This window comes from Takifugu rubripes, chromosome 2 (assembly GCF_901000725.2).
Source record: "Takifugu rubripes chromosome 2, fTakRub1.2, whole genome shotgun sequence".
Classification (NCBI taxonomy): Eukaryota; Metazoa; Chordata; class Actinopteri; order Tetraodontiformes; family Tetraodontidae; genus Takifugu; species Takifugu rubripes.
In genome coordinates this window covers 4890382-4907422 of record NC_042286.1, presented here as the reverse complement: position 1 = coordinate 4907422, position 17041 = coordinate 4890382, and the positions used below count along the sequence as shown (strand labels likewise).

The 17041-nt window shown below is 47.4% G+C and overlaps 2 protein-coding genes across 18 annotated transcripts in view; both read left to right on the top strand.

Annotated features, from left to right (window-relative positions):
• The window catches only part of tnika (TRAF2 and NCK interacting kinase a), a 34975-nt gene extending 22762 nt beyond the window's left edge, over positions 1 to 12213 (top strand). For 4 of the 16 annotated variants that reach the window (XM_029828780.1, XM_029828770.1, XM_029828776.1 and 1 more), the window contains 20 exons: positions 3091 to 3240; positions 3537 to 3797; positions 3887 to 3987; positions 4434 to 4549; positions 4970 to 5067; positions 5241 to 5264; positions 5574 to 5582; positions 5913 to 5981; positions 6142 to 6248; positions 6379 to 6481; positions 6995 to 7144; positions 7245 to 7341; positions 7416 to 7586; positions 7664 to 7807; positions 7909 to 8043; positions 8240 to 8340; positions 8430 to 8579; positions 9532 to 9691; positions 9876 to 10015; positions 10416 to 12213. In XM_029828780.1, coding sequence (XP_029684640.1) covers positions 3091 to 3240; positions 3537 to 3797; positions 3887 to 3987; positions 4434 to 4549; positions 4970 to 5067; positions 5241 to 5264; positions 5574 to 5582; positions 5913 to 5981; positions 6142 to 6248; positions 6379 to 6481; positions 6995 to 7144; positions 7245 to 7341; positions 7416 to 7586; positions 7664 to 7807; positions 7909 to 8043; positions 8240 to 8340; positions 8430 to 8579; positions 9532 to 9691; positions 9876 to 10015; positions 10416 to 10499 — 2370 coding nt within the window. In that variant the 3' untranslated portion in view covers positions 10500 to 12213. The remainder of the gene's footprint in view (positions 1 to 3090; positions 3241 to 3536; positions 3798 to 3886; positions 3988 to 4433; positions 4550 to 4969; positions 5068 to 5240; positions 5265 to 5573; positions 5583 to 5912; positions 5982 to 6141; positions 6249 to 6378; positions 6482 to 6994; positions 7145 to 7244; positions 7342 to 7415; positions 7587 to 7663; positions 7808 to 7908; positions 8044 to 8239; positions 8341 to 8429; positions 8580 to 9531; positions 9692 to 9875; positions 10016 to 10415) is intronic. The other 12 variants (XM_029828802.1, XM_029828790.1, XM_029828764.1 and 9 more) reach the window with 5 other exon arrangements.
• Positions 12214 to 12350: 137 nt separating this feature from the next.
• Positions 12351 to 16927, top strand: slc2a2 (solute carrier family 2 member 2). 2 transcript variants are annotated; one of them, XM_011615288.2, is made up of 12 exons: positions 12351 to 12622; positions 12951 to 13043; positions 13542 to 13741; positions 13828 to 13952; positions 14031 to 14146; positions 14226 to 14388; positions 15143 to 15249; positions 15389 to 15469; positions 15574 to 15678; positions 15763 to 15864; positions 16179 to 16382; positions 16464 to 16927. In XM_011615288.2, exons 1-12 carry the CDS (start codon positions 12608 to 12610, stop codon positions 16665 to 16667), a joined length of 1515 nt encoding a protein of 504 aa, XP_011613590.1. In that variant the 5' UTR covers positions 12351 to 12607; the 3' UTR covers positions 16668 to 16927. The 2 variants fall into 2 exon arrangements, with proteins under 2 accessions (XP_011613590.1, XP_003962427.1); XM_003962378.3 differs by having other exon boundaries at positions 12948 to 13043.
• The last annotated feature ends 114 nt before the right edge of the window (positions 16928 to 17041 follow it).

Below are 17041 nucleotides of genomic sequence, written 5' to 3'. Positions count from 1 at the left end.
CGGTTTTCTCCAGGTCCCCAACAATGACCTTCAGCGCAGTTTGTCCTCTCAGTGCCTGCTGTCCAGTTCTCCACCTAGTCCCGCTTCCTCCTCGGGGGCTGTCCATAGTCCGGTGTTAAATATGGGGCACCTCACCCCCCTCCTCGTGCCCTACCAGGTCTGCAATCTTCATGTCCTCATCCCCCAAGTGACCCCTAGCTGCTCCCCTGATCGGTCCCCCTTTACATCACAGACATGTATCAATTTTTTTGAGATAGAAAGTTAGACACACAAACACACACACACACAAACACAGACACACACATACACACAGCATTGCATAGTACCCAGATGGCCAATTTTAAAAGAACAATTTCAGAATTTTAGTGTGGTTAATTAAAAACAACGGATAATTGTATTCCAGTTTCTTTCATAAGCCTACTCCAGCGCTGTAGGTGGCGCCACACTAAGACACAGGGAACGTGCATATGCTGTGTCCTCATTCATTTATATGCTCACTACCTTCAGGTCACATGACTGCAAATTACAATCTTTTGGTATTGGCTCGAACATAACATCCTTATGCTGCGCTAAAATGACCTCAGTCATCAGTGTTTTCATGTGTGAATATTTTTTCTATGTGCACTCTAAAATAGTGACGATCCCGAACACACCCACCCATACACGCACCCTCTCCCACACACACACAGGGAAGCGTTGTTTATGTACAGTAAAGTGTTGCTTATAGTGAGAATATTGTCATGAGATCCAGATGAGGGGGGCCGGTTTGAGGGGGAGCTCAGACCAAAACCCTGTAGCCCCTTTTTGTCAAACCAATGGCCCATTCACCAACAAATCGCAGTGGCCACGCCCCTCCTAGACATACTGTATTGGTGTGACTGCCATCAGGAAAGCCCAGCCATCCCAGCATCTTTTTAGGTCAGTCTATGCATACATCAAATCCCGGCAAATCCTGGCTTGGTGGTGGGTGCTGGCCGAGCGGTGGGGTCGTCCTTCTAACAAACCTGCTTAGTCCTGACATGCTGTAGAGGCAGCACTGGTCCTCACTAACACTTGGTTACAATTCTCGGCACTGTAGTGAAAAGAGCTTTTGGGTGGTTCAGCAAAATGCCACCCGAAAGGTTTTTCCACTGCAGTTTGTATTTGGTATAGACCATTGTAGTTATTATCGTAGTGTTATGTATCTTCTACTAAACACCTGAAGGCTCGTCGGTGCTCTCTGATCATACTTCATTTTAAGAGGGAGGTTTAGTGTTGTTGTATCCACCAGAGGGCGCTGTTACCCGACTCGGCTAAAACTCGCCTGCACTGTTGAGGTTTATATTCACCTCCTTTTCTGTGGGGGGCGACATGCCTGTAACTGATGTGGTACTGCTGAAGCATTTATTTTTAGCTCAACTGTACTTGCTATATTCTCGTAATTCTCTAGCTGGCAGTGAGTAAAGTAAATATCCAGGTCATAATCTTGAATAATCCCAGTAGATTATATGATTTTAAATGGGATTAGTGGGAGCCTCAGAATGGGATCATTGTCATTGCATGTGCATGTTTACGATGGGGATTGACCTGATCCACCTGTCCCTTCAGCGTGTCAGGAACCATGAGTTAGAGCTCTGATAGTGTTCCTTGGACTTTCCATTTATGGCCCAATAGATCATCTCTTAATCTGATTACACTGGAACGATGTTTCTTTCTGCCTGACAGTGTTTGGCGCCCGTCGGACAGACTTGCACGTGCACTAACAATCAGATGTGTGTTTGGGTGAAACCATCAGACACGTCACTACTGATACAAATCTGACCATGGTCCCAATCATGAAAGATGAATTTAACCTTACAGTGGTGTCAATAAAGTTGTGGCGTTGGCAAACAAACATCCACAGAACGTCTTAGATGAAGACCGACTTTATATTGCCAAAAGTATTTGGCCACCTGCCTTGACTCACATATGAACTTTAGTGCCATCCCATTCCGAACCCTTAGGTTCAATATGATGTCGGCCAAAGGTGTTCTATCGGGTTCAGGTCAGGACTCTGTGCAGGCCAGTCAAGTTCATCCACACCAGACTCTGTCATCCATGTTTTTATGGACCTTGCTTTGTGCACTCGTGCACAGTCATGTTGGAAGAGGAAGGGGCCCGCTCCAAACTGTTCCCACAAGGTTGGGAGCATGGAATTGTCCAAAATGTTTTTGGTATCCTGGAGCATTCAAAGTTCCTTTCACTGGAACTAAGGGGCCAAGCCCAACTCCTGAAAAACAACCCCACACCATAATTCCTCCTCCACCAAATTTCACACTTGGCACAATGCAGTCCGAAATGTACCGTTTTCCTGGAAACCTCCAAACCCAGACTCATCCATCAGATCGCCAGATGGAAAAGCGTGATTCATCACTCCAGAGAAGGCGTCTCACTGCTCTAGAGTCCAGTGGCGACGTGCTTTACACCACTGCATCCGACGCTTTGCATTGGACTTGGTGATGTATGGCTTAGACGCAGCTGCTCGGCCATGCAAACCCATTCCATGAAGCTCTCTGCGTACTGTACCTGGGCTAATTTGAAGGTCACGTGAAGTTTGGAGCTCTAGCAACTGACTGTGCAGAAAGTCGGCGACCTCTTTGCACTATGCGCTTCAGCATCCGCTGACCCCTCTGTCAGTTTACCTGGCCGACCTCTTCCTGGCTGAGTTGCTGTTGTTCCCAAAGTCTTCCATTTTCTTATAATAAAGCCGGCAGTTGACTTTGGAATATTTAGGAGCGAGGAAATTTCACGGCTGGATTTGTTGCACAGGTGGCATCCTATGACAGCTCCACGCTGGAAATCACTGAGCTCCTGAGAGCGGCCCATTCTTTCACAAATGTTTGTAGAACCAGTCTCCAGGCCTAAGTGCTTGGTTTTATACACCTGTGGCCGGGCCAAGTGATTAGGACACCTGATTCTGATCATTTGGATGGGTGGCCAAATACTTTTGGCAATATAGGGTGTGAGACGGTCTGATGGTTGGAAGGGGTGCATGTCGGGGGATGATTGGTGATTGGTTGGGTGCCGCCGTGTACCCGCCGGTGAGTGATGGAAGTGTGTGACCTCTCCCAGGTGGAGGAGCGATCTAAGATGAACAAGCAGAGCTCCCTGGCACCCAGCCGTCCCTCCGACCCCTCCCTCCCTCCCCGCTCCGAGTCCTTCAGCAGTGGTGGCATGCAGCCTGCTCGCACCCCACCCATCCACCACTCCATCGAACCGCAGGTGTGTGTGTGTGTGTTTGGGCCTGTTGGTGTTTCCCGGTAACCACTAACCAACCTAACTCTTCAGTTCCCATTAAAATCTTATTCCAGGTTCATATCTGCCTATCAATTATTCTGTTTTCTTGTTTCCCATAACTCCCTTCTCTAAAAGTCATTTATTTTTAACTCTTAGGCTGTCTGCCTGTTTCTCACAACTTTTCTTCCTATTTAACTCTTCGCTCTTCTTTCCTGGAACGCTGCATCGACTTCAGTTATTCAGACATTTTCTCCCCCCCTCTGTCTTTTCCTCTCCTTTAGATGGCCCACCTGGTCCCAGTAAAGACCCACTCAGGCTCCATGTCCGGCTCCCAGTCGTTGCAGGACCAGACGGGTACGGCTCTGAACGAGGCCGTCAGCACAGGATCCCCAAGGCCCGAAATGCCCCGACAGAACTCGGACCCTACGTCTGACGCTCCCGGACCTCCGCTGTCTGTCTCTAGTAGAGAGGAGCGGGACAGAGAGAGAGACAGGGAACGGGACAGGACCGCCTGGCTGAGGGAGGAGGACCTTCCACCCAAGGTTAGGAAGTCGGCATCAGAAGAGACGGAACTAAAGAGCGGACGAGCAGAACCGCAGTGGTGATCTTCTGTCTGTGTGTTTTTGCTCAGGTCCCCCAGAGGACCACATCCATCTCCCCAGCTTTGGTTAGGAAAAACTCCCCTAACGGAGGCGGGGGCCCTCGGACAGGTTCTCAGCTCATACGTGCCAGGTAAAGCTCATGCTAAACACTGTTCATGCAGCAGGTCAAAAGCTAGAAACACAACTATAGATTCATAAACAAGTGAAAGATCAGGATTAAAAACCTATACTGTGCTGTGCTATGCTACGCTATGCTAAACAGCTCTTAATGTTTACATTAAAGCTATCCTAATGAAGGAAACCCTCCCATCGTACAGCTTTGTGGTATTAAATTCCAAATGAAAACAAACATAAAAAATACTAAAGCGTGTAAGTTATTCACTTGTATACTTTCTTGTTCAATAATATGCTATAAGTGCCGCATTACATAATGTGGGGTCATCTTATGTACACTAGCACCATTTCTAGAGCATCTATATACTATATTACATGATATACTACACACTACTATACTGTACATCTTTGTAATTATGACACAAGCTCATTTGTTTGACGTGTTTTTCTGTCTTGTATCAGTAATCCAGACCTGCGGCGCTCGGAGCTCTCTCTGGAGGCCGTGCTTCAAAGAGCTTCCTCCAACTCCTCTTCCTCCTCCTCCCCCTCGTCTCAGGGAGGTTCCACTGAGAGGAGAGGTATGAGACACGCTCGTGTGCAGATGCACGGCCATGCAGCCAAACAATCAGAGACTCGCTCTTCTCTAATAGCGGAAGGCATGTCCACATACGCGCACGGTGGCAGTTTCCTAGGCTATCAGCAAGATGTTGTCTATCTCAGTTCTGCTCTGATCCACTCTTCTGATGTGCCCCGCTGCACATCAGACATCCGTGGAGATGTAGGTGACGACATAGGGCTGATAGAGACAGGTGCAGTGGGACGTGTCCAACAGTGGGTCAGAGAGAGATCTACTAAATGCAGGGAAGAGACACCGAAGAGAGGAGATAACCTAAAACAGTACCCAAACGGTTAAAGTTCTGCTCAAACGGGTCGATAGATTCAAATACGGGTCACTAGAATAAAAGGTGGTTGCTTTAATGAAGAATGTGTGCACGCAGGTCAAGCCCAGCAGGAAGGGTCCCCTCCAGGAGCCAATCAGGAGGCCAGGACCAAACAGGAGGAAGGCCATGAATCAGCCAGACCGAGCAGACCTGCGGTGAGAAACACGTCTCCCCCCAGATGCCCACCCCCCCAACACACACACATGCACGCTGGCCTTCCGTCTGGATTCTCTCCTCTGGAGGTCTCCTTGCCCTCTTTGTTTCTCTGCTAATTATCTCTCTCTTACTCGCTCTTACATTTCTGTCTCTTTGTCCCTTCATTCTTCAGAGCTATAAGAAAGCCATAGATGAGGTCAGTTACACTCGAGTGCCCTCTGCTTTTTTCCTTTATCCTTATCTCAGCCTCAGAGCTCCTCTGTTTCCCCTCTGGCATGGTGAAGTATCACAGGATGATGATGTTTACTTTAGCTCCAGAATATGGTCTCGCAGGGGTCACGACCTTGCATGTGTGCCTCTGCACATGTACCTGACGGGAGTGCGAGTGGACATTCGTCCGTGCGTGCGTGTCTGCGTGTGCATGCATTTGATATGCGAGTGTCAATAACCTGAAAAGCCACTGAAGCTCCTTTCTTGTTTCTCTGTTGTCATGGTTACTGGGCAGGAGGACCTGGTAAGGCCACCATTTATGATGGTCTCCCCCCCGTCTCCCACTCTGCATGTCTTGGTTAGATGGGTGGGGGTAGAAACACAGGAACACATGCATGGGAGGGTGGGGCTGGGGGCCTTAGGTACATAGATGATGATGAGTTTTCATGACGCAAAATATAAACCATAAACCTAAACGGGTCTCAGCAGAAAACGTCCCAGATCAGCCCTCACGTCGCAGGACACCAGCGTTTGTTATATATCAGCCCGATGGCCTCATCCTTTGGTCATCGTATGTGTTGGGGTTTTAAGTTTAATTTTTCATTAACTCTCTCTTTCCCTGTTCCATTTATAGGACCTAAGTGCTCTGGCGAAAGAACTCCGAGAACTGAGAGTCGAGGAGGGCAGCAGACCCCCAGTCAAGGTAAAGGGGATGTTTTTCATCGACGATGGCGACGAACAGAGAGAAAAATGACAAATTAGCCGTTTTCCACCAGTGACCTCAGTTTGTTGTTGTTTTTACCACCAATTTAGTCCAACTGCAAATTTCCCTTCAAGCCTTGTGTGGTTTTACTTTTGTAAAGGTGACCGACTACTCGTCCTCCAGCGACGATTCGGAGAGCAGCGATGAAGACGGGGAGGTGGTCGGGCACGATGGGACGGTGGCAGTTAGCGACATCCCCCGTATCATGTGCGTCTCTTAAAGGTTTTCCTGTTTATATTGTCCAGGATTTAAGTATGCATCGTCCCAGTAGCGTGGCCTGAGTTGGGAAATTGGTTGTAGCTAATTGTGTGTATGTGTGCGTGTGTGTGTGTCTCAGGCCAGCAGTACAGAACAGCACTGAGTCATATGGAGGGCTGCCTGAGGACTCTCGAGGAGAACCCTATAACAGCTCCAAGGACAGCACTCTAATGATGAGAGAGGTGATGAATGATAAACACACACAGACATTTGTTCTTCTACCCCTGCGAGGACTTTCATTGGCGTAATGCATTCTTGTCCTTTTCACGCTATGTGGTTTCAGCGCAATTGGCCGGTCGCCAACTGGTTTTCGCTCTCTTCCCCTGAATCTAGCGTGATAAATATCCAGTCGGGTCACAATGACTAAAAAAAGCTACAGCTGATGAGAGCAGATTAGGCTATTATTAGTTGTTTGAAAACTAAGTAGAGGAGTCGGCCACGCCTGCTGAGAGTCGTGTATTGTGAACACACCTCCGACCTCCAGAGTCCCGACCAGATGACAGCTGACAGTTGCACAGTGTGAACAGCACGGCGAGCCATCGACTCTAAAGTTGTGTCCTTTGAGATTGTGAGGACGAGTCAAAATGTCCTTGGTTTGCTGGTGAAATAATGCAACCTGGACCTCACAATGTCACTAATGCAAGAACGCAAACACACACGCGCACACTTGTTTAGTTGACTCTCCTGTGTTTCAGGCTGGGGAGAGGAGAAAAGGCGTTCCCTCCGAGAGTAACGGCTTTGGGAATCACGGTAACCTCGGTAACCTCCCTGACCTCTTGCAGCAGAGCAACTCGCCTTCAGCCACGCCCACAACGACCCTGCATGAACTGGGGGACATTTCTGAGGTCAGACCAGCACCGTAATATTCTGATAACTGCATTGGAGTAAAATTACACCTCGGTAGTTTGAACGGCGTGTACCTTCTCACCGCTCCCATCCTGACAGTTTGGCGTGGGCGGGTCCGAGGCGTCCTTCACCCCCTTTGTTGACCCACGCGTGTACCAAACGTCGCCGGGTGAAAACGAGGAGAATTCGGCAGCAGGTAATCCAACATCTGGAGTCTCATTTGAGGACCCGTTCCTGACACTGACGTCCTCTCATCCTGTGCTGCGGCAGCCATGTTTGCGAACGAGCTGCTGAGGCAGGAGGAGGCGAGGCTGAACGAAGCCAGAAAAATCTCCGTGGTCAACGTCAACCCCACCAACATCAGGCCTCACAGCGACACGCCGGAGATCCGCAAGTACAAGAAGCGCTTCAACTCGGAGATCCTGTGCGCGGCGCTGTGGGGTAAGGAGGGGGCGGTTTTCACTCCCTGGCGCCCTCCGGTGTGCACGTCTTTCCTAACCGTTCCGGTGGGTGTGCAGGCGTGAATCTGCTGGTGGGGACCGAGAACGGCCTCATGTTGCTGGACCGCAGCGGGCAGGGAAAAGTGTACAACCTGATCACCAGGCGGCGCTTCCTGCAGATGGAGGTCCTGGAGGGGCTGAACGTGCTGGTCACCATATCAGGTCAGCTTCAGGTCCTGGGGAACACTGAACGGAGAACCTCCGCTCGGCTTAAACGGGTATTTATCACGGTCCTTTCTTTGATCCCCATCTCACCGTTCCAGGGAAGAAGAACAAGCTGCGTGTTTATTATTTGTCGTGGCTGAGGAACAGGATATTACACAACGACCCTGAGGTAGAGAAGAAGCAGGGCTGGATCACTGTTGGGGATCTGGAGGGCTGTGTGCATTATAAAGTTGGTAAGGATCTAAATCTGTGAGCAATAATCAGTCATGTGACATCCTCCTCTCTCTAAATATGGACTCGGCTCTCAGATAGTGAAGTTTTTTGCTACCTCATTGATGAGTTTTGATATGAAAATCAACTAAACCTGATCTCGTTTAGTTTCCTTGGAATGTTTCCGTCAATGGTTGGTTTTGTTTTTGATGTTTCCAGTAAAATACGAGAGAATCAAGTTCCTGGTGATCGCTCTGAAGAACTCTGTAGAGATCTACGCCTGGGCTCCGAAGCCTTACCACAAGTTCATGGCCTTTAAGGTACAACAAGCCGCACACACAAGCCCCCTCAACATACCTGACGTGACCGCGGCGGTTTTTCCTGACTTTTTCCTCTTTGTCTTTTTCAGTCCTTCACTGAGCTGCAGCACCGTCCCCAGCTGGTTGACCTCACGGTGGAGGAAGGCCAGAGGTTAAAGGTCATCTACGGGTCGAGCGTGGGCTTCCATGTCATCGACGTGGACTCGGGCAACCCTTATGACATCTACATCCCCTCTCATGTTAGTTGAGTGTGTGTGCCGGGACCCTTTGTGGTTACCTGCTGACCTCCCTCCACGTCTGCGTTAGCTTGTGTAAAATGATGTTATTTTCCCCGACATATGACCTCTGACAGATTTGCTGTTGAAAAGCCTGATGGATGCTTGTGCACACTCGGCTAAATACGATAGGTTATCCAAGACCTGTTGGCCCGTTGAGGATCCAGACTGGGCTTTAGCCCATTGCTGGGGTCCTGACTGCACTTGAGTCCAGTTTAGTACATTGTGGAAGGTGCAGCTTCATCAATACTCAATGATTCCTTATTGCTGCTTGTGTGCCGGTTATTTTGCTCCACTAATCATCAGCTTTTGCTTTCTTTGTGACAACGCACGGCTCAGCCTGTCGATTTATAAACCCCCCACACCCACAGCGTCAGCACCAAACTGACCTGACCTCTTGAGCTGATCTTTTATTTTGACAGTTTTGTCAGTGATCCTTGCTTCCTGTCCCCTCACCTAATGTGACGTCCTGCCACCCTGCTTCCCCTTAAAAGGCATTTTTATTCCACCAACTTTCTGGCAACAGAATCACACAAATGGTCATTCGACGTGTGTTTTCACTCATTGATTGTAACAAGGATGCAGAGCAGGTCTTACGTGCATTAGGAACGGCTGAGGCATGACCACAGGTCTTTAAGCATTTTCGAGTGTGCAGTTCATCTGTGCGTGTGTTCTTTACCATTCTGCCATTTTAGCTCAGGTCAGAGGAAAGCGCTCTCACTTTTTTATTAAACACGCTGATGCTCCTCCTGTCTACCTTCAGAGTTTAGAGGATTATAGGAGGGTAAAAAATCCAGCCAAATTCAGCTCCATTAAACACTCCTGAGCCGTTGTACTTTAATCCAATGTAGATTATGATTATGTCCAGCAGATTTAATTAAAGCCTCCCAAATGTGTTTGTATGTGCCTCTGGCAGATCCAGAGCCAGGTGACGCCGCATGCCATCGTGGTTCTGCCCAAGACTGATGGAATGGAAATGCTGCTGTGCTACGAGGACGAGGGTGTGTACGTCAACACTTACGGTCGGATCACCAAGGACGTGGTGCTGCAGTGGGGAGAGATGCCCACCTCTGTCGGTACGTCTCACCCCCACCCCCCACTCGTGTCTGCATTCGTGCATCCAAGAGTCGAGCTCATCTTCGGGAATGTCCTTGTGTTTTACTGACCTCCTGTGGCCGTTCGGAGCATTACACTTTAAAGACGACGCCTGTCGAGCGCAAAACGTCTTCATGTTTCCTTCTTCCGTTCTGTATTTTCCAGCTTATATCCATTCCAATCAGATTATGGGCTGGGGTGAGAAAGCCATAGAGATCCGTTCTGTGGAGACGGGTCACCTGGATGGAGTTTTTATGCACAAGAGAGCCCAGAGGCTCAAATTTCTCTGTGAGCGGAACGACAAGGTAAAAAATTAAAACACGCAATTTAAAAAGAATAAAATATATACACTCACACATACAAATACACCTGACCACACAGTGCATCACATAAGAAAAAAACATTAGTAAAATGTCAAGTGGGAATAAGGTTTTAACACATTTGTTTGACTGAGCGAGCATATAAGGACACCTAATAAGTAACCTGATGCGTGCTTATGATTTTGTTATTTTTCTGTGAAGTTTCAATGTTGATTGACCCAGACGACCTCAGTCAAGGCTTAAATCTGTTCACCAGGGGAGGCTAAATGTTTAACAAATTCAATAAGTTTGCGGTTTTCCTCCTAGAACTTAGTAACCAATGCAGTGGAGCCGCCGTTGATGATGGTAACGGTCTATAACCGTGATGATCTTTCTCTCTCTCCAGGTATTCTTTGCATCGGTCCGTTCCGGAGGTAGCAGTCAAGTTTTCTTCATGACCCTCAACAGGAACTCCATGATGAACTGGTGATGACTCCTCCCACCATCACCGCTGCACCGCTCTCTCCCACTGGGCCGACTCCTCTCCCACCCAGGCCCGTGGTGGAATCTCACAAGCGTGAGTGAGACACGACGTTGGAACTTTGTTTTCCTCGAGAGACTGGGAGGAAATCGGTTGTTGTAGAGAAAAATACAAAGATTTGTTAGCCTAGATAACGTCAGGTCATCAAGAAGCCATCGCTCCTCTACCGACTGGCAAAGTGACGCCGCAGACTGTCCAAATATCCCGACATTCTCAGTTTCCTCCATCTCGTGTGTCGGATTGGGTCACTGAAGTGCACAGCTGTAAAAAGACACTTTACATCTGTCTCCTATTTCCTCTTTTTTAAATCCAACCCATCGTGGAGATCCCGTTGTCTGTTTTTGACACCTGTGTCTTCCTCTTTCGGCTTTTTCCCGCCCGCCCTGCCTGGAATCATCGCTGCTGAGCTGCTCGAAGGTTAACAGAGATGAATACGACTCTAATCGAAATCAAATATGCCCTCCCAAATATGACTTTGCGGGGGGCAGCAGATGGGTGACAAACCATCATGGATGCTGGCAGCAGCGGCGGATGGCAGGATTGATTTCCCTTCCCCTCCGTCGCCCCCATCCTCCTCCCCGCCATCTCATCAGACTCTGGGTAAATTGAATCGATCCAACATTTGATGGCATCGCTCCGATTAATACGAGACTGCTGCGCTGTTGTAATGTTATGCAACAAAAAGGTCCGAGACCCTTTAAGGCGAAACCGCCGGCTCTCATTCGTCTCCACCCTCTTCGATCACTGAAGGTGCTGCATCAGATATACTGTAACATTCAATAAGAGTGACTTTCTGCTGGTGTGTGTGTACACGTGTGTGTGTGTGTGCGTGTATACACGTGTGTGCGTATGGGAAATTCATCCAAATCCATCTTGGAAATCCACTTTGATCAAAGTCAAAATAAGGTTCCGTTTTGTGATTCATCGACTTGAGAAGTCAGAAGAGAAATCTGTGCATGTGAACGCCTGTCAGTCAAATTTAAGTCCCGCCCATGTTTACAGTGCCAAGCATGACGTGAGGTTTTACAGTCATCGTTAATTTCCTGTTATAACACAAATACGATGTTCTTTTGATGATGTTACTAATTTGACCTGATTTGATTAATTCTTGTTTTTATCCTCTTTTGTTTTAGCTGATTTATAAACTCACCACTACGCTCCAGTGTGGGTTAGTTTTGTGCGTAGCCAGAGCACCATTTTGCAGATTAGACTTAATCTGAAGAGATTAGAGGATGGAAGAAAAAAGATTCCCTGATGTTATCATGAACAAATAATCATGTGTTTAATATTCTTTACACATTGTCACACTGGCCTGTGCATTATTCACTGTTTGTTTTACGGGGGGTGTAGGCTAACTTAGCAATAAAGAGCTGAGATCAAGGAACCGCTGTCTTCCCTCTGCACATGTGTGTGTGTGCGCGCGTCGGCGTGTGTGTTAAAGGGCGGCATCATTGCAACCCTTGGTTCATGCCAACGGTCACCACGAGGACTTTCAGAGAGAAAAACCACTGTATTGTTTTCTTTTTCCTGGATTGTCACTTATTTTTCTTTATTTTAAAAGAGCATTACTAATGTCCTGTTTGGGGATTTATTTGTGTGCGTATGTTGTTGTTTATTTTTCAAATGAGAGGATGTAAGTGAAATAAATGCAACTAGAGAATCACTCTGCTGCTGCTGCTGTTGTTTCTGAGACGTAGCTCGACCCTCAGACTTTGTCCACCTCTTTAGTATATCATTAACAGGAGATGGAAAGAGTCAAAAAAGAAGACTGCCTTTTCTGCTCTTGCATGTCGGCAGAGCAGCCGTGTGCAGTTACCTGTGGCACCAGGTGGGATTCCCCAGTGATTCTGATTGTTTAATCAGTATTCCTCGCTGTCTTGGGAATGAATGCACTCAGTGGACTGAATTTAAGATAAACCGGACCAGAGTCCACCATGTGAAAGGGCTCTGGAAGTGTGTGTTCGCCGTGCGTGTGTGCGTGTGAGGCGATCAGTGTGTGGACACGGCGTGATCAGGCTGATCATTCCTGACCCTCTGCCTCACACTCCGGACCCACCATGGAGTCCAGCAAGGTAAGAGGGACTCATGCATACAGATATATTGGACATTTCTGTATATTTCAGAAATGTTTGAAACATTATCAGCCTTTAAATGTTTGTGCGGAGCAGCAGCGCTCCTGATTTTAAACATGAACGACTGCTTAAAAAGTAAGTTTGAAGGATTCTTTTCTTTTTTTAACAAAAGAGGTGAGACAGGTGAAATGTGGAGGTTTCTGTGTTTACTGGACCCTTCATGCACTGCTTGGTGACCACACAATGCTTCATGTGTTCCCAACATGTTTGTTCATTCGTGCGTGCGTCTGAGTCCTTGTCTGAATATTAACCTGTCCTCCCACAGCAGATAACGGGCACTCTGGTCTTGGCTGTGTTCACCGCAGTTCTCGGGTCCCTGCAGTTTGGTTATAGTCTTGGAGTGATCAACGCCCCCCAGAAGGTAGTAGGGTCTCAGTCTGCTGTCAGTCAGGCTGCCAGTCCAGCCCATAATATATAACTGGGCCACTTTTTGACAAAAAAATTTAATTAAAAAAAAAAAATATGCATGAAAATTCTAAATTTGAGTGTCAGGACTTCTGATAAAACAAAGGGTAACCTTCACACTCATGAACCTTTAGTTCCAGCTAACTATATCTTATCATGAGGAATCTAAACTGCAGCATTAAAGTTTAATTATCAATTATCAAACATTAACTTCAATACGTATCCAGACATGCTTGTGTGGAATATTACATGAGCATCGCAAATTATTGGATACTCCTCCGTGTTTTTACAGTATCATTAAGCAGGCTTGAAAACGCATATTAGTATTTTCTTTTGGTAAATAATAGCTGTAAATTTTGACTTTAAGATACCGTATATGTGTGTCCTCGCAGTGATCTGATGATCTGCTGCAAAATGTTTCATCCCTGATGGTGCTTGTTGTCCTCTCCGCCAGGTTATAGAAAAGCACTATGCCCGGTCCCTGGGGGTGTGGTCAGAGAGGATGCCAGGCAACAGCAGCGACACAGGAGACAGCCCAGACCTGGGAATGCATCCCGACGTGACCATGTATTGGTCGCTGTCTGTGGCGATCTTCTCCATAGGTGGCGTGCTGTCCTCCTTCTTGGTGGGCTTTGTGGGAGACCTGAGAGGAAGGTGAGCGACGCCACGGATCACACCCGCTCTCATCCGTGGTCGGTTTTTGCTGCAGCTCTTCCACCTTTTCCGTCTGCATCTAACAGGGTCAGGGGAATGTTGGTGATCAATGTTCTGGCTGTAGTTGCTGGACTGCTGATGGGTCTCTGCAGGAGCTGGAAACCTCACATCATGGTCATCTCAGGCCGTTTCATTATGGGCTTTTACTGCGGTACCAGCGTTGCCATCATTGTCACTTGAGAAGTGAGAACCTTCCTCTGGAAATTCATTCAACGTGCCTGTGTTCCAGGGTTGACGTCAGGATTAGTGCCCATGTATATTGGTGAGATTGCACCCAAGGCTTACAGAGGGGCCCTGGGAACATTACACCAGCTGGCTGTTGTTATCGGCATTCTGATTAGCCAGGTGGGACATAATGAGACACACTCTCAGTCTCACACACAGACTGCAGCATCATGCCTCCCCTCTTTACATGTTGACGTAGGTCATAGGCCTGGAATTTATCCTCGGCAACGATGACATGTGGCCCCTGTTGCTCGGTCTGTCTGGTGCTCCGGCGGTGCTTCAGTCGTTGCTGCTGCCCCTGTGTCCAGAGAGCCCGCGCTACCTCTACATTCTCCTGGGCAAGGAGCAAGAGGCTCGGACAAGTAAGATTAACACACAGCCGGCTTTGCTTTGAGGTCATGCAATCGACTATAGACTATAATAGTTCTCCAGCTTCTCTAGCAGATAGGTCAGGTAGGGAAGGAAGGATACCCCAAATTTTCTAGTATCATCAAGAAATAAAGAGTTTAACACTTGAAAATGCTGCAAGGACAGGGGCTAATGTTCACCTCCATGGGCATTGTCCAACAAATACTCTACTCCTTCAACCAAAGCACACAAGAGCTTAAGATGGGAGCATCTGGTCAACAAGGATCGGAGATGGGGTGGCCATGTGGGGCAAGAAAAATGAGGCCTTCAAAAAAAGAGAGACGTGATTCAAGAAGAAATCATCAGGTAGTCTGCTGGGGGACTAATCAACAGGGCAATGACCCAAAACATCCAGCAAAAGAAGTGGATTCAAACAACAATTTGAATATTTCGGAACCGCCTAGTCAAATTCTTACGAAAATTACTTAGGGCATCACTGGAGAGGGGCCATTACAAGGAAGACTTCCAACCACAAGAATCTGGAGCAAAGGCTCGGTCTTAACTGCCAGTGCTGAAGCACCTGAAGTAGCTTTGGGCTTTACTGGATTATGTTTGAAAAGGTATTTGGTCGTGCAAAACAAGTCAGTTTTTATTGCAACAGATCCGATGGAGCCAAGCGTCTGTCTCAGTTTACAGTCTACAAAATGACTAAATGCAGGTTTGCTCAGTTCTTTTTTTACTGACCTTTGGCTATGTGTCTGGCTGCAGGTCTGCTCCGTTTAAAGGGGGCTTACGACCCAAGTGAGGATATGGAAGAGATGAAGAGAGAGAAGGATGAAGCGGACAGGGAGCCCAGGGTCTCCATCTTCTCACTGGTAAAAGGGAGAGTCACTTAGAATACATCCCCTGTTACATAAAGCCACTTAACCTCTTTCACCGCCATTTTAAATTTAAATGTATGACCAAAAACTTGGGCACAGATGTCTGAGGATGTCTTGTTTTGTCCTTCCCAAGATCTGCTCCTCCACGTACAGACAGCAGCTGACCGTTGCCCTCATGATGCACTTCTCCCAGCAGTTCTCTGGGATTAATGCTGTGAGTAATGAGTACATCATACAATTGAACTTTGGCCCGATTTTTAAATCAGAATCAGAATCAGAAGATAAAGGACAGAAGATAATTTCCTTTTGTCCTCTAAGATTTTTTATTACTCTACGGATATCTTTGAGCGAGCCGGCGTCAGCCAGCCGGTCTACGCCACTATAGGAGTCGGGGCGATCAACACCATCTTCACCCTGGTGTCCGTGAGTGCCTTTATTTGTAACCGGTTAATGTAGATGTAATATATACGGTCCTGAGCCATCTACATGATTGACAACACCTTCTAGGTTGTGCTGGTAGACAGGGTTGGGAGACGCACGCTGACCCTGGTCGGTCTAGGAGGAATGTGCTGCTGTGCAATTGCCATGACAGTAGGCCTCAAGCTGCAGGTTTGGCCACCGTTTCTGCTCATTCAGACATGCTAAGCTGCATTTTCAGAATTGTACCTTTCCCGCCCGAGGAGCTAGCTGTGACTTGACAATTTTCTGAATTAAAACAGCTAAACAGAAGACGTTAAACAGGGCCAAAAGAGCCAGAGCATTGATGGTAAAACCGGAAACTCAAACACTGTATTCAGTGTATGCAAATTCCACATAAATCTAGCTCACCTTGTCCTGCACCAACGTTGGAGAAAACTGCTACCAAATGTTAAAACATGTCTGTTGCCAATTGTGACTCCTGCTTATTGCATTCTTCCCCCCAGTCCGAGTACTCCTGGATGAGCTATACCAGCATGTCGTCCATTTTCCTCTTTGTGAGTTTCTTCGAGATTGGTCCTGGCCCCATTCCCTGGTTCATAGTGGCTGAACTGTTCAGCCAGGGGCCTCGGCCCGCTGCCATTGCCCTCGCCGGCTGCTGCAACTGGACCTGCAACTTTGTGATAGGCATGACCTTCCCGTACATACAGGCACGTGAGAGGGAGAAGAAATTGCCACTCCATCTCCTCCACTCTCACCTTCTTAATCTTCTCTTCATCTTCCCCCCCCAGGTTTGGTTGGATTCCTATGTGTTCATCTTGTTTGCAGCGCTGCTGCTCTGCTTCACCGTATTTACGCATCTCCGGGTCCCAGAGACGAAGGGCAAATCTTTTGAGGAGATTGCTGCTGGTTTCCACAAGGGCCGAAAAAAGCGGCAACAGAGTCCTACAGCTGCTACGGAACTGCAGCAGCTCAAAACCTCCACAGATGCTTGAGGTTGTGCCAGAGGAGTATTGGGTCAAATTGGGACTGGGAAATCTATCTGAATGTGTGGGGCATGCACAGTATTTCACAAATCCTGAAGTATTGTACCCGTTTAATAATGTACTGTATTAGTATTATAAAAATAAATTTTTTAATAGATTTTAAGGAGTGAAGAGCTAGCTACTAGGTACCCAATAATGAATTAGTGTCATATGGAGCAGTGTTTACATTTAATAAAGTACACTTTTTGCCCCAATAGGCAATTATTATATATTGCTGAATATTGTTTATTCAAAAAATAAGTAAATAAGTTTTCTTTAGGAAGACTTAGGAAAAATGATTGCAGGTCTGAGATTTTACCATAAGAGTGTAAAACAATCATGTC